At 45.4% G+C, this 15,506-nt stretch overlaps 1 protein-coding gene across 1 annotated transcript in view; it reads right to left on the reverse strand.

The window, feature by feature from the left end:
- The window catches only part of celsr1a (cadherin EGF LAG seven-pass G-type receptor 1a), an 80,174-nt gene that overhangs the window by 38,127 nt on the left and 26,541 nt on the right, over positions 1 to 15,506 (reverse strand). The window contains exons 2-6 of the mRNA XM_076111397.1: positions 9,711 to 10,066; positions 9,334 to 9,622; positions 6,267 to 6,489; positions 4,884 to 4,999; positions 3,043 to 3,131 (exon numbers count right to left, since the gene is read on the reverse strand). Coding sequence (XP_075967512.1) covers positions 3,043 to 3,131; positions 4,884 to 4,999; positions 6,267 to 6,489; positions 9,334 to 9,622; positions 9,711 to 10,066 — 1,073 coding nt within the window. The remainder of the gene's footprint in view (positions 1 to 3,042; positions 3,132 to 4,883; positions 5,000 to 6,266; positions 6,490 to 9,333; positions 9,623 to 9,710; positions 10,067 to 15,506) is intronic.

Consider the following 15,506-nt stretch of genomic DNA (forward strand, 5'->3'; position numbering starts at 1 on the left):
CATTTTCAAAAAAACACGCACACCCTCAGAGTAGCTCTCCATTTGTCTGCCCCCCCCCCCCCACCCCCACAGATGCAAACACACGCACAGACAGCTTTTCCAACCGATCCAGATCCCCGCAACAATGGCAAGTCCGTGTCTGTTGTCTTGCCAACCCTCCCCCGACCTTTGACCTGTGTCTTTTAGCAGAGGCACCCTGGTTCTTCTGAGGAGAGCAGCAGCGGATTTTAAAAAGGGGGCACCCATAAAACCCTGCACAACTTCAACCAGTGTCATCATCTGACCCAGTAAATCACCGTCTATTCGTGCATGTGTGTGTGTGTGTGTGTGTGTGTGTGTGTGTGTGTGTGTGTGTGTGTGTGTGTGAGTGGGCCGTTGGGACCGTTAAAAAACAACTGGGGGCTCGTGCGGGACAAACAGCCCTGGATTGGGCTGCACCAGCTATTTGTGACGGTACAGTTGTACTTGGTCTCTTTCCTCGGTTCTTAAAAACTACGAGCTAGTTTCAAATTAGTGATTCGGGTTGCACCGTTAAAAAACGTCTTCGGTAATAAAAACTTCAGTGACGTCAAAGTGAGTTAGCTTGTAATCATCTGTAGCTCTGTTCAGTCAAAGGCAACCATACAAAGAAAGTCACAAGCGTCACAAGTTGCACAACTTAACTGGAGCAACTAAAGTCTATCAATCACCCTTAGCCACATTGACCAAATCTCTCCATTCATGATGGCTAAAGCCCCCGGAAAGCTCCCAGAAAGATAACACATGGACGGAGACGGAACATTATTTATGTTGCGTGTTTGAGTGACATGAATCTGGATTACATCACGGTTTGAGAATTGGGCTCTGATCTTCTTTCTAGTCTCTATCTGTGCTATGCAAGCAATGCTACCCACGCACACATGTGTGTGTGTGCGACTTCCATTGACTTCACCCATGCATTCACATGTCAACACATCTGATCTATTGTGAGAACAGTACTGCTTTCTGCACATATACATTTCCACTGAGCCCTCCAGCAACTGATGTGGCATTAAATTACCATCAGTCAATCCGACTTCTGGTCATTCAACGCATGAAGAAAAGCTGACCCCGAGTCAGTGCTACAGTCGGCCTCGGGATAATTTCACGGACTGTGTCACCAGCTTTGCAAATCACTGGTCTGTATTAAGACCGGCATTGGTTCTTTACACTCCAGGATACACACTCATAATACTGGTGTAATACATGTGTGTGTGTGTTCATGTACTTGTATCTGCCCGTCACAGAAGAGAAGCGGAAGCCTGTGGGATCAGTAACGCCAAATAAATCAGAAAAGCAAACTTGCGCGGGCGGCACTTGAACAAAGCAGGAAATGAATCTCTCGTCGCCAACATTCCTACAAATACCAGACAACCGAATAGACAAACAGAATAAAGACGTCTTCAGTGCGTAATGACTGCAAATAATACCTGTGGTAGTTAGGGGGCTTGCAGCAACGTTAACAGAGCACTACATGGTTTAAGCTATCGTCTCTAGCGTCATAAAGGCCGTGCTGTTAAACAGACACGCTCACGGCCTAAATACACCTCAAACAATAGATACACATGTGACCCTGCGGCTAACATGGTCCAGTACGGTAGCCTGATTATTCACCTTTGATGGAAACGTTCCTGTCAGGGCTCACACGTATGCTATGGGCTCTATAGCCGGTCGCAAGAAAGGGGTGAACAACCTGTGAAATGTGAGAAGGTGTGCATTGTGGACCAGCGTCAGGCCAAGAAGCACGGTGCAAAACATAGGTGCTGCTGAAATACGACGCTGGAAGTCTTGGGTCAGACCAGGGATGCTCCGGCTTTCAGCGTCAGATACATGAAGGACGAGCCAGAGGCAGATACGGGGAATGAATAGAGGGATCGATGTCTTTTGTCAGAGCATGGCATTGCGCATGCATACCAGTTAGCATATTAGCTTTGAAAGGCTATGGAATAAGGCTGCGCACATGTTGTGTCACATGTCCACAAGGCTTGTATTGATTAGCCCCACTTAGGTGAGACGGCAAATGAATCGCTGTTACGACTTCAAATGGGTCAAATTGATCTTTAACCAAGTGACGATGAAGCTAATCGTCGCATTAGCAAAGCCATACTATAACTCAGCTTCCATACGTAACATTTCTATTACAGTAGACCACTGACAAAGTTGATTTGAGGGAGAATTTCACATGCAGATAGAAATGATTGGATCAACATGCATCTTGTTTCCTGTCTGGTTTAATGTGATAAGAACAATGCCCGCAGGCTCTGGAAGTTTGTTGGAAGTTAACACCAGCACTTGACTGCAATGTAAGCCCTTCTAATACAATATTACAACAGAAGTGGACACATGAGCCAGGTTGTGAAATAATCGTCGTCTCTCGTGTGGGATTGGTCTTCGCACAGAAGCAAGAGGAACATCGTGGGAACATCTTGAAACACTTAAGATGTCTCACGGTTTAAAAAAAAATGAAAGAAATCCTTTTGTCAGCGATTAAGATTCACTTAAGATATAGTGACATCATGCAAGAATCCCTACATGTGTAGACAATCTATCCTCCACTGAGAATATATACTTGAGCTCGAAAATACCGTAGATGAACTTTTGACCCGCGAAGCTGCAGCCAGGCCCCTGCACTTCTTTAAGATGAGCTGTACCATAATTCAGTGTTGAAGGGCTAAGGCAGAGGGTTGATCCGGTGTCAAGAGTTAACGTCATTAGTCAAACCTGCACTGTCTGTCTCGGCAGCCTCAAAGAAAAGACACATTTCATACATGTTGCTGCCACGATACACCTCCTGAACGTCTAAATACTGGCTAAGTATGATCTTAATGGGCTTTGCGTTTTAAGGGGGGGGGGGGAAATGCAACATTCACCTAGATATTTCTACATTACAAACTCTCCAAAGCACACTCTGAAGGGTCAGTGTCTCATGCTTTACCCTCTATCTCACGTTTGTCAAGTGCAATTTTCACGGGAGGAGGAGGAGGAGGAGGAGCAGCGGTCGATCGGGGTGATTGAGTTCCTTACCTTGTTGTAGTAATGGAGCTGGACAGAGTGCCACTGGCCATCACTGACCCCGCCCGGGATGTAGGGAGACACTGTGGTCTTTGTCTCACCTGGATGGGGAAGGGAAGGAGGGAGAAAAAGGAGAGAGGGTGGAGGTTAAACCAGTGCCGGGGATGTAGGGTAGGGGAGAGGAATTGAGAGAGGGAGTAGGGAGAAAAGGTAGGATGTAAAATTAAATAGTTGAAGAGGAGGAGGGGTGAAAGGGAGAGGAAAGAGAGGTAAACAGCAAAAGTAAATTATGAATATAATGTAATTTAAAAGGTTGAGCACAGCTGCTGCTGAATGCTCACATAACGGTCTACATCTCTTAACATATTCCACGGGTTATTGATGAGTTACCTTTAAAAGCGAACTTGACAGACACACACACACCATGATCATAAATCAACTGGGAAAGCCAGTATTAATCTGTAGTATCAATGGCTCCTCAGGGAGAAGATTGCGCGGCACAATGGCACCAGATTTACTCTGTTTGTCAAGGGCAGGAGCAGCCTGGGCAGGAATCCACTGTTCTGGAAATCAACAGGACGGCAACACTCGCAACCAATGTGTGTGTGTTTGTTTGAGAGAGAAGGTTAATAAGTGATGGCTCAGTTTTCTGGGTGTGCACGTGAGAAAAAAGAAGAAAGAAAAAGAGGGCGAAGTGTTTGGAAGTGATCGTGTGTACTACTTCATTACTGTGCTTGTTTTCACCATACTACATGAAGATAGAAAAACATTGAAAGAGAGGCTCTCATCCCACTCTCCTCATTAAGCATGACTCATAATTTGAGTATTTAATTTGATGAGTCATGCACTCTACATTTAGTCACATTTCAGATTTGTAGTGGGGCACAAGGACTTGGCTCGCCTCCCGAACAGGCTTCACCCGACATAATCACATTGAGCAGGATTCCTCTCCGTATGGAACCATGGGAAAGTAGGCCTGCTGGGAAAACAACAGTCACCAGCCCAGAGAGCCCGACGTGTTTGATCTGCTTTCCAACAGTTGCCAGTTTGAATAATGATGGTGGGTGTGTTTGGTTCAGCGGTGGAAGTAAACTGTCTGTACTTGAGTAAATGTATAGACAGCGTTACAGCTTTAGTCACGTGTTGCTTTGCATATTCAGATTAATAATACAAAATATAATCAACAAATAAAATACGATGTATTCTGATTACTTCTGCCACCACTGGTTTGGTTGCACATGAGCTGTGTGTGTGTGTGTGTGTGTGTGTGTGTGTATGCGAGTGTATATGTGTAAGAGCATGCATGCTTTAAAAACTTGCAAGTTTTGAGTGTGTGTGTGTGTGTGTGTGTGTGTGTAGTAAGTGTTCTTTGGCCACTAAATGACTGTGCCATCATTAATCAGTCTGACAGCTCCCTCTCTGAGGAAGGAGCTGCTTTCAAAACATAAAAACACACCCGTCTCTTACCAACACATACAGAAACACACACACACACACACACACACACACACACACATAAATGAATGTGTTCATTTTTTGATATGTTTGAATACGTGAATGCAGTAACACACAAACACACACGCACAAAATCGCACACCTTTTCAAAAAGAAGTGCATGTTGATAAGAGTCGGCTCTTTGTGAAAGTCACTTTAGATAAAGTGCACTTGCACCTGTGTTAATCTACTTACAATGTAGCTGATATTAACAACAATTACTTTAAGTGGTCGCCACACACACACACACACACACACACACACACACACACACACACACACACACACACACACACACACACACACACACACACACACACACACACACACACACACACATTCATATTATGGGGGCTAACCTCCAGAGAAGGTGAGCTGAATCTGCTCGTCAATGATCTCCAGAGCGATGAAGTCGTGTTTTTCATTGAATCTGCCGTTGTAGAGGAGCAGAGCGTTCCTCTCTGTGGTAGCAAACCTGCAGACAGATGGGATTTTAGAGATTCTTATAGGTTATTTTCTTTCTTTTCCTCTATATATATATATGGAAGAACAGCACGACTAACAGTGGAAATCAACCCAAAAATAGAGAAACAGTATGTGGTATTTTATTAAACAGTTTGTGTCTCAATTCTTTTACATGTGTACGGGATTTATTTGTCCAATTTAAAATTCCAAAGGGAGAAAAATAAAACAATGGATATTCAGATGAGTCACACACAAAGGGTTGAGTGGATTCCAACAGTTTTTCTCTGCTCTAGCTCACGTTTCCTGTTACATTTCTAAGCACCTATCCAACTCAAACAGAGCGGGACCGAGCGGTTGAAGGCCTCGCAGATAGCCTGGCGATGAAAGGGCCGATGGGGCTCTTGAGGAAAAGTCACTTGGAAAGGAAAGGCAGGATGTGTAAGAACCGGCGGGCCGCAGAGAGGAAACAGTTCCCCTTGCCTCGGACGATGCATGAGCGTGTCCCACGTGTCAGGACGGGGACGGGGGGGGAGAAAGACCTGGTAAATACCTACTGGCGAGTGTGCTCCACAAGGGCACACAGTTCACATTGCTCTTTGTGCACGTCTGTGTTGGGAATGTAAGGTGAGGGCAGAGGAGTCAGCCGGCAGATGCCAGTGAGGAAGTCAGGATGGCTGTAGCCAAACACTGATAAGGGGAAACACATCACACGGCCTTTCCTGTTTTCACCGCACTGCAAACCTTTCTCACCGTCACGGTGTCGACGAACTCCCTTTTATCAAACTCCCCTCACCTACGACTGGTAGCGAAACATTCGATAGAAGTTTTTCTCGTCATAATATTTACTGTGTCGCAGTTCTTCGATCAGCAGTTTCACGAGCGAGCCTCACAACGCTGCACATACGGAGTGTGTGAGTGCGTGTCGTCTCTGCTATTACATGTGTGTGTGAGAGGAGGGAACCGGGACACGATGGAAAAGTGTGCACATGTCTCGGCACGCCACAGTTGCTGTTTTTATTTGTGCAGCAACACACTGCTACAAGAGGTATCGCAGAGGTGCGCTGCTGTTGCTGTGCAGTGAAAAGGTGTGTGGTGCGGCAAAGAAATAAATAAATGCTATCCAGAAAGTTTAACAGCCTGTAATTCTGGAGTTTCCTTTATTTTCAACACAATTTCATCCATACATAGTCATTTGGAGTGAATGTCACTTTGTGTTCATTGGTAAATAAAAAACAGACAAAAAGGGAACAAAGGAAGGAAGTAGGGAAAGTACTCACGTGAAGGAGACGGTGAAGTGGAACCTTTGCCGCAGGCCTCTGAAGGTGATGAAGGACTGTCCGGGGAAGTTGCGGGTGGTCATCTCACAGTAGGGCTTCTCGAACTCTCCTGGTAGACACTCGCACATGAAACCACCTGCGAGCCGGTTGACGCACTTGGCGCCGTTCTTACACACACTGGGCTCACAGCGGCCTGACAATGCATCCACCTCGCAGTGCTCGCCTATGAGAAGAAAGGGGGAATTAGTTGTATTCACTGTACGTCATTTTATTTTATTTTTTTACTCAAGTTGGCATCTTCCCCGGCTGTCTTCGTTTGAACGGCTGGATATCTTCACACCTTGTCTGGATACTGTAAGCCTGTAGATACGATGTGTGTATTGCAGTGACAGTGCATCTGAATGATGAATTACCTGTCGTCATCATCATCATCTCATCAATTCACTGTCATCATTTTATCTTTTGTGCGAAGCGTGTTTTCCACCGTCGACTGAAATACACATCATCCGTTTGGAATCCAGTTGTTTTAACAAGACGCCTTTGATTAGAAGCCAAGCACACTTTTACAACGAACCCGTGCCTTCTGCTAATAAGTCTGCAACAGTGTTATGTTGTTAAGGACTCTTCTAAAATCTATCTCCATCCAACACTGACAAAGCCCTGTTTATAGGTTTTTCTGGGTCTGTTTTTCTGGCCATATTTGGAGAGAAGACAGAGGATTGGACATAAAGAGGAGTAATGAGGGGGAAAAAAAGCTTAACGGAGAGCAGTTAAAAGAAGAACTCTAGTGACAGGGATGAGAGATTCCGCCATTAACTCAAATCCACGGCTGATACTTTCGAGCCATATAAAGATAACAAAATTCCTTCTTAGCGTAACTCTAGCTTGGCTTTAATGAAGTCCCAGAAAACATTCACTGTTAAATGAACATTCCCACAGTTGGATTTCTCCCTCAACCACTTCTTCATCTACTTTAACCAGCCATGTCCAACATTTACCAGAATGAACCAAGGGAGCTTTCTGTTTTCCATTCAGATTGGATATATGCATCTACTTTATAGGTCTGTGTGATCAATCATCAGCGCATCGGTGCGAACGCTCTGCATTCCCTACTGTCAGTGGAGAGGTTTCCTCTGTTTATGAGGTGATTTCTGCAAACATGACTGTTGAAAGAAATACGAAATAGTGTTCTCGGAATAAGCCCGTTTTTTCAGAGCGACCGATACCAAAACGTATGATATTATATCATCTAATTCAGTTAATTGCTGCAGTGGGTCTGGCCATGCATTCCTCCTAAATGTGATCATGAGGCTCTAGCTCAGCTTTCCTGGCTCGGCTCGCATAAATTCCTCCACTAATTCGCCAGCAGACCTCTTTCTGACAGGACAATATTATTTGTGATGGGTCCCATGCCGTGTTGTGTGTCAACTTGCTGTCCAGATAAGATCTGTCCACCCAGGACACACACACAGATCCCCAACACCACAGCCTGGAACCAGCTAATGGCCCCTCTCTCCTCAGCATAATCCTTTTTTTTTTTTCGAGGGGGAATTATAAGGATCTGTTTCCCTGTAATGTAGGAAACCCAAGGAGGATAGATCGGGCCCCCCTTGTCATCAGGCCCATAATGGCCCCTGATGGGCCCTGACTATCTGGAGTTGAACTGTGACCTTCAAAGAGGGGACAGCGGGACGCAGGTAAGGGAAATATGATGGGTGAGTGGAGAAGACGGACATGGGGAGCAGGAGGAGAAGGCGAGAGAGGGCCGGTGAGTGACAAAGGCAGGTATAATCAGGTAATTACATCAGATAGGATGGAGGAGGAGGAGGAGAGGACAGGTAGAGTGTTGGGAGAGACAGAAGAGAGCGGGGACGACGGCTGTCAGAGGCCCTCTCTGCTCTATTAGGGAGAGACAGAGACGCAGAGACAGTCAGCCAGGTATCAGATGTACAAGGGGGGAAGTACGGGAGGACATCGGGAAATATTTCGGAAAGTGATTTCAATGGGGATGATGAAAGCTTCCGAGGCTCATCTACCATGTGAATGCTGTGCAGAGAAACAGAGTTTAGAGTCCTTTTTCTTCAAATCAGTTTTTGATCAGTTAGAATATTCTCAAACTTGACTTGTCTAAGAGTCCGTGGTTACTAACTGGCTTCTTCTTCCATTCCTCCTTTTATCTGTCGAGTCTTGTCAATGCGTCTCCATTTTGTTGGCTCACTGATTTATGAGGATTAACTGAGAATCTGTTTACTTGCCAAGAGTCTTTACTGATCCCAACAAAAATACCTGTTCCCCTCATGTATTCCTCTAAAAACAATGACACACTGTGACACAATAGGCATGGATAGTATTACTTTTTAAGAAGCACAGAAATAATGTGGATTATATGATATGTGAGATCTGGTTTGACCAGTATAGTCAGCAATGCGCACATCTCTATACAGCAATAAATCTACTGCATGTGTACCTGCAGCATGACAAAGCACGTTTCCCCTTCCTGCACTGGGGTCGACCTCAAGCGACAACAAAAGGTGCTGAGAGCTTTTACAACCTGTCAGTGCGGTTTAGCACATTTTGTACCAGTCATTGAAGCCTTTGTCAGAAAGAATATGAGCCCTTGCATGTACTTAAAAAAGACATAGGTAGTTTTCTTCTGTGCTGGCTTTATTACACACAGGCAAATACCACAAATGTGTAATTTGATTTAAGCACGATATAGTTTAGTTGAGATACTTTTGTCCAATAATCTAGTTTCAAAATACAAATAAATGAAGAGGTATTAAATGTAATAAATGATTTACTTTGATAGTCCCACCTTTCTCCAACGATATGCAAACTATGAATTCTTTTGAAAATGTAGGGAAATGTTTCTATGATTGCGCTGCAAATTCTGCCAGCTTTGGGCTACAATGAACTGCAAAAAAAATGAATTCTGTAATTAAGTCTGAGTGGAAAAACTGAGCACTAAGATCATGTATTTTGTTTTCTATTAAAAGAAAAATGAGTTGAGTTACGAGTAACGATTTATTTTTTTTATTTCCTTTTTTGTTCCATGCAGAAGACTCACCTGTGAAGTCTTCCGGGCACTCGCAGGTGTACCCCCCCTCTCGGCTGCGGCACCTCCCGTTGTTCTTGCAGGGTCCCGAGTAGCAGAGGTCGACCTCGGTCTCGCAGTAGTCGCCGGTGAAACCGAGCGGACAGCGGCAGCGCAGCCCGTTGATGGGGTGGATGGGCCGAAACAGAACCGTGTCGGAGGCGATGAAGGGAGGGGAGCTGTCGAACTTCAGCACCGACACGCACTTCATGTAGTTCTCGCAGGGCTCCCGCAGGCAGATGTTGTCATCAAATGGCAACACCTGGAGAGAAGGGGAAAATCGCGGCCTTAAAATGCAACTTCAGCCTATGGAGAATACTTGCACTTGAACGTGCATTGACGTGTGTTACCTCCTGAGAGGATATCAGCCTCAGCAGAGTCCTGTTGAGGTAGATCTGCTCCTGCAGCTCCTCGGAAGGGAAGAACGTCCCTTTACCCGGGGTGCCTCCGGGCTGCAGCGCCGAGAAGGTCACGTTGAGGATGGAGCCCTGCACGTCGGTGTCGTTTTGGATGTTGAACACGAACACCGCCTCCCGTTTGGTGGAGAGCACAGCCGCCACGCCCTCCAGGAAGAGGCTGAGCAGGGGGGACAGGAAGCGCTCCTGGGACATGTTCTCCAGACGCACCGTGATGCTGTTGGTCAACATGTCGTCGGTGATGATGGTGACGCGCAGCGTGCAGACGGCCACGACGTGATGGATGCCATCTGGGGGGAAGAGAGAGACGATATTTTGCCGTTAATGCACTTCTACTGATCGGCAGCTCCAAAAGCAACAGGCTTGCATGCAACAGATTAAACACTGACATGAAGAAATCATCGAAATTGAGCAGTAAACTATAGTCTGACAGGCAAAATGAGGCCCAGCGTGTCCTCAGACATGGGGCCAGGTTTCAGCAAGGTGAGCGCCTTCTGTGACGCAGTGCATATCAACAAAGCAGATGAAGCCGACAGCAACACACACTTGAAAGCCAAATGTGTTTCCAAGGTTGCCAATTAAAGTGAAATAGTTGGGAAATGAAGATTTCACTTGAAATAAAAGCAAAAAGGAAATGTTTGTAGACCTGCACTACAACACAAGCATATTGATTCACTTCCTGTAGTAGCGTGTGTATAGTTCTCTCACATATTTCCCAACTATTATCAAGTTACACTGAGACTTGATTTACTGCCAAACTGCTCCCCCTTCATGTCTCCGGACAACTGCCTCTGTCTCCTCCGCTCATGTTCCCGTCCACTCGTATCTATCATTAGCTAAGTTCATTCTTCAGTGTCCCACAGCGGCTTGAATACTGTTTCCGAAAGACATGCCTATACAGTATTTATTAATATGAAAATAGAAACGTTAAATATATATATAATAGATTTACCACTCAAAACGCGTGGTCATTTGTGCTGTGTGCATTTGTGCTGTGTGCAGCTTCAACCCAATACTGGTTGGACCCAATCCTATCTCTTCTGCCCTCTCGGCCCTCTCTACGCTGCAGCTTAACAGATTGACTTGTGTACTTGTGTAACACTTTTGCCGCTAGATTGAATCAAGTAGTTGCCAGTCGGGGTGGTTTCGGTCTGATTCAAGCCCCGGCTGGGAGTAATTGGATCAGTGTAGGATTTCTGCCCCTGGGGAGGGCTGGGTCTGCTCTCATACCTACTTCTGGTACAACTGTAAGCTCTGGTGCCTATGGAGGGGAACAGAAGGCTATAGGCTGCAGAGGGCACGGGCAGGGTGAAGTACAGCTGACAACAGGTGGTGAGGCCAGATGAAATTTGAAAGGGGGGGTGGGGGGGGTAACCCTGTTGAAACGGGGCAGGGAGATGGGTCGTATTGCACAGCTTTGCTGCACCACACCTAGCACATGAGTGTGTCATGTGTGTCTGGGGGAGGTTTCGGGGTGAAAGAGTCATGGTGAGGTTCGGCCACAGGTGGCCTGTCACTCTGAGACGTAGGTCGTTTCTCAGGACCCCTAGCTCTCCTCACACAGTCCATCAGAGCAGGGTGTGGACAGGTCGGCTAGCTTCAAGCTAACCACTAACCAGACCGGGGGGGTCGACTCCAACTGCACTAGGACATACAACTCACAGTGGGACTCGGCAGGAGGGTCGGCTAGCTCGGTGCAGCCGGAGTGATGCACACAAATGCAGACACACACATATTAACGAGTCACTGCCGCAGGACAGTGATATTAAGCAGCAGCTGTGGTGTACAGGGCCGCTGTAAAGCGCTGCTCATTCAACACAGTGCTGACTGTCTGTTGGCTTTTGTGCGTTTTGTTTGTCTGCAGCGCTGCACACCTGTCTCTCCATGTAGGTCGGAGAAAACACTGCTATCCCGCTTGCCGCCAGAGATCCGTCAACTGACAGGTTCACACACACACATTCACACTGGAACGCACACATTCTGCATGCACTCACATATAGTGGCAGAGAAATGCACGCACGCACTGGCACGGTTCTGTTTATGCAGTCGTAATTTAGTGAATGAAATTCTACGTCGGCTCTTACTCATGCTATTCTTTGGTTGAGGCTTTGTGGTATTTTTACTCTACACTCAAAGTAAAAATAAATCACATCAAATGAGTCTGTAACCAAGAAGATCCTGACACAATCTGTTACCACACACGCTCACCCCTTCATTTGCATTTATTCATTCTCGTTTCACATCCAAACATTCAAACCACATGCACTGACAGCTGCTCTCAGTGTACGGCTTTTACACGGTGACTGACACGGGACTCAATCACCCATTCTGCACACAAGTCAAGCTATTTGGTGACTAAGTAAACTACAGCAGATTAGTGCTCCGATACAGTCGGTGCTCCGAGAATTATTAGCTTCCCCGGAGTGGGAAGGACTTTGCAGTGTCGTGACAGTGTGGTGGTGGGGAGAGCTGGATCCAAAAATGACAGGCCGCGACAGAAAAAGATCACAGGCTCGTGGAAAGATGGGGAGCGGAATCTACGAGGCAGAAAGAAAAGACGAGGGCGTTGCTGAGAAAAATCTGATTTCGACCGCATTGGCTATGCAATCATTCTCATCTATTATAACCGAAGGAGTGTCAGTTATTACATACTGAAAGAGGATGGCAATATCTTACAACTGTCTTACTCCAACACCAATAATTATTTTTTACACTTGGGACACATTTACAAGCAAGTAGTTTGTTTTCTTTCTCTTTTGGGGCATCCCAACCCACGCTATTTATAAAAGCCCACCAGCTGCTAGCATGGGATCACACACTCACACACACACATACACACGGAGGATGGGTTGAACCGTGGAAAGGGTGTGTCACGGACAGACGCCACGGAAAAAAACATTTTATGTGTACAAGCATGTCAGCACACACACACACACATACACATATAGCCGCCCACCCACAGACACACGGGTTTAACGGGACTTACTACTACTGAGAGCGTTTTAATAGATGACCCTCCGAGTAAAAACAAGCGGCAAAGCCGCTACGTAATCTCCACACTTTTGAAGTATCATGGGTGAACAGTTTATTAGCTACACACACATCCCCTTATCTCTATTAGCTGGCATGTTTACAAGCGTCCAAACACTCACTGGACAGCCCTGGTAAAGATCAGCAATGTGTTTGCGGCACATTACGATTTGGTTATTGTCCTCCTACAGCTTTGAAGCACTGATAAATGTGAATCTAACGATTAAGACGTGTAAAACACATCAACTGGAATCAGTTAAACGTAGTAGGTTATATTTAGTGAGGTGTAGGTGGGTTCATTATTGACAGAAACAAAAGGAGATGTGCCAACAGGCCACACAGCTGGAGTCCCGCTAGCAGGGCTGCAGAGGCGATAAGAGCTGTTAATGACCTGTGAAGCAAGCCGCAAAGATGACACACGAATGACCACACACTCGTGCACACGCATGGAAAGCTAATAAATATGTCTATCAACTTTCAGCGTGCTCCACTGACCACATAGTGCTGTGGTTTGTGCTCACCAACCAACCTAAATTGCTGGCCAGCTGTCACTGTGAGGGACAAGAACACGCACACATGCGCACACACACACACGCACACACACACACACACATGCACACACACACGTTTCACACACGTTTCATGGTGATATCTGTTAGTTCAATTTGTTTCCCCTATTCACCTGTAGTGTCTTAAAATTGTTGTTTATTTTACGATACATATCTTTAATAAAAGACGTTTTCTCAAGATGAGGTTTTTTCTGATACTCTGAGCCAGAATGCTCCACTTCAGTAGCACTTACAAGTGTGTTCAGAGAGGGTGTTCACATGTCATTCATACCCTGATTTATAAAACATTTTATAACCAAAAACATGGCGAAATCTTTTTTGAATGGCTGTTGACAGTATTTTCGAATTGACGGAGTGATATAAAGAGATATCCAAAATTCCCTCTTTGACTCCAATATGTCAACAAACTCAAATTAATAGTTCTTCCTCGTTCCTTCCAAAAGAACGCTACCGTTAGAGATGTTGACACTATTACCAAACACCTCACATGAAAAACAACATTATCAAGGACACAATCATCCGTATCTCTGAAAATTACTATTTTTGTATTTGAGACTTGGCATTTCTTTTAGTAAAGTATTTGCTTGACAACTCTGGTGGCCACCCCACCTGCCCAACTCCAACGTGTAAAATCAACAACTGTGTTTAGTCAGTTAGCGAGAGGGACGGCTAATAAAACAGCAGAAAACAAACAACACATTTGTAGCTGTGACAGGTTTTAGCGAGGTGACAAGCCCACCAGGGAGACACACTTTAACCCTTTCACACACAACTTCTGCCGACCTTAAACCCAGTTGAAAGGTTCAATACAGACGTGATCCACAGAAAACACCCAACCTGGTGCTATTCCTCCTGTCAGTGGCTCATTCTCAGCTGATGAGGTTATTTCCCTCCTGCTGACATTTATCGTGACTAAAGAGAACGGTAATAGAGAGCTTAAAACCTTACAAACCTTTTTACTGCACAGTTAAACTTTTACAGCGGAGCAGCCAATGAAAACTGCTGTCAGGTACTTTTAAATCCCAAGAGAGAAGCGGACCCCCCCCCCCCCCCCCTCTTAAAGGTTTTCAAATATTTCAATCAGTACAAAAACTGTAACCTGAATGGCTTCCAGCCAATCGTAGAGCAGAAACTCAACTGTCAGCTCCGCCTTATTGGACACGCCTGAACACCCTCAGCCTGGGTAGGGCAAACAAACAGCACGCTTGTCTTGAGAGGTGATCAAACACACACACACACACACACACACACACACACACACACACACACACACACTCTCTCTCTCTCTCTCTGAGAAGCACAATTTGGCAGCACATCTCTTTGCAATAAAACATGGCAGGAAACTGCCCAAAAAAAGTCACTTTGCTCTGAGCTGAGTGCTATGAAAAAAAATCCTTCTTTCTCATCTTTCTGCTTGTCATCTCATCGATCTAATCTCTCTTTGTGTGCCCATACTCCAATTAAAATATTTTGGTTTTCCTCAAAGGAAGCATTGCCCTCAACATTAATTTCAACTGTTCTGTTCAGAGGCCAACAAGGTGTCAAGGCTCGTCTCCATTTCTCTCTTTCTTTCTCTCTCTCTCGGCAGCCAGCGCCAACATCAGATCCCATATCAGCAGTTTGCAGACACACTGACATACATCCTGTATGCTGGAGGCAGAGGGAAATCGCCGCCACAAAAATCACACTGAAATTAACCTAATCAAAACGCCGTCGATCAAAAGAGGTAAAAAAAAAGGAAATGTCTCTGGAGTATCAAACTTTAATTTCTACAAACTATTAGACAGCTACAGAATTGATCCGGCTTGATTGACACTCTCTCTTTGCAACCATTATATAATATAGCCCAAAATAAAATAAAAGTTATACGGTTGAACCATATATTCTACCCTTACACAAATCAAGAAAAACAGCAAAGAAAAACAGCACTCATGGCAGCCTAAACGTGGTGTCCTGCATGACACGCAGTGCTCAAACGATGAAAAGGACAACGCTTCATCCAGCATTACTGCTTCCTTAAAACAACAGTCCGACATTTGTCATAAAACAGGGTACACCTAGTTCTGTTAACTTGCAAAAAAGCTTTTTTGGAATGCAAACAGCGGCTAAGCGAGGATAGATGATTAACCAC

Source organism: Anarhichas minor, unplaced genomic scaffold (assembly GCF_050575085.1).
Source record: "Anarhichas minor isolate MPS153535 unplaced genomic scaffold, ASM5057508v1 ptg000045l, whole genome shotgun sequence".
In the NCBI taxonomy this organism is placed as follows: domain Eukaryota; kingdom Metazoa; phylum Chordata; class Actinopteri; order Perciformes; family Anarhichadidae; genus Anarhichas; species Anarhichas minor.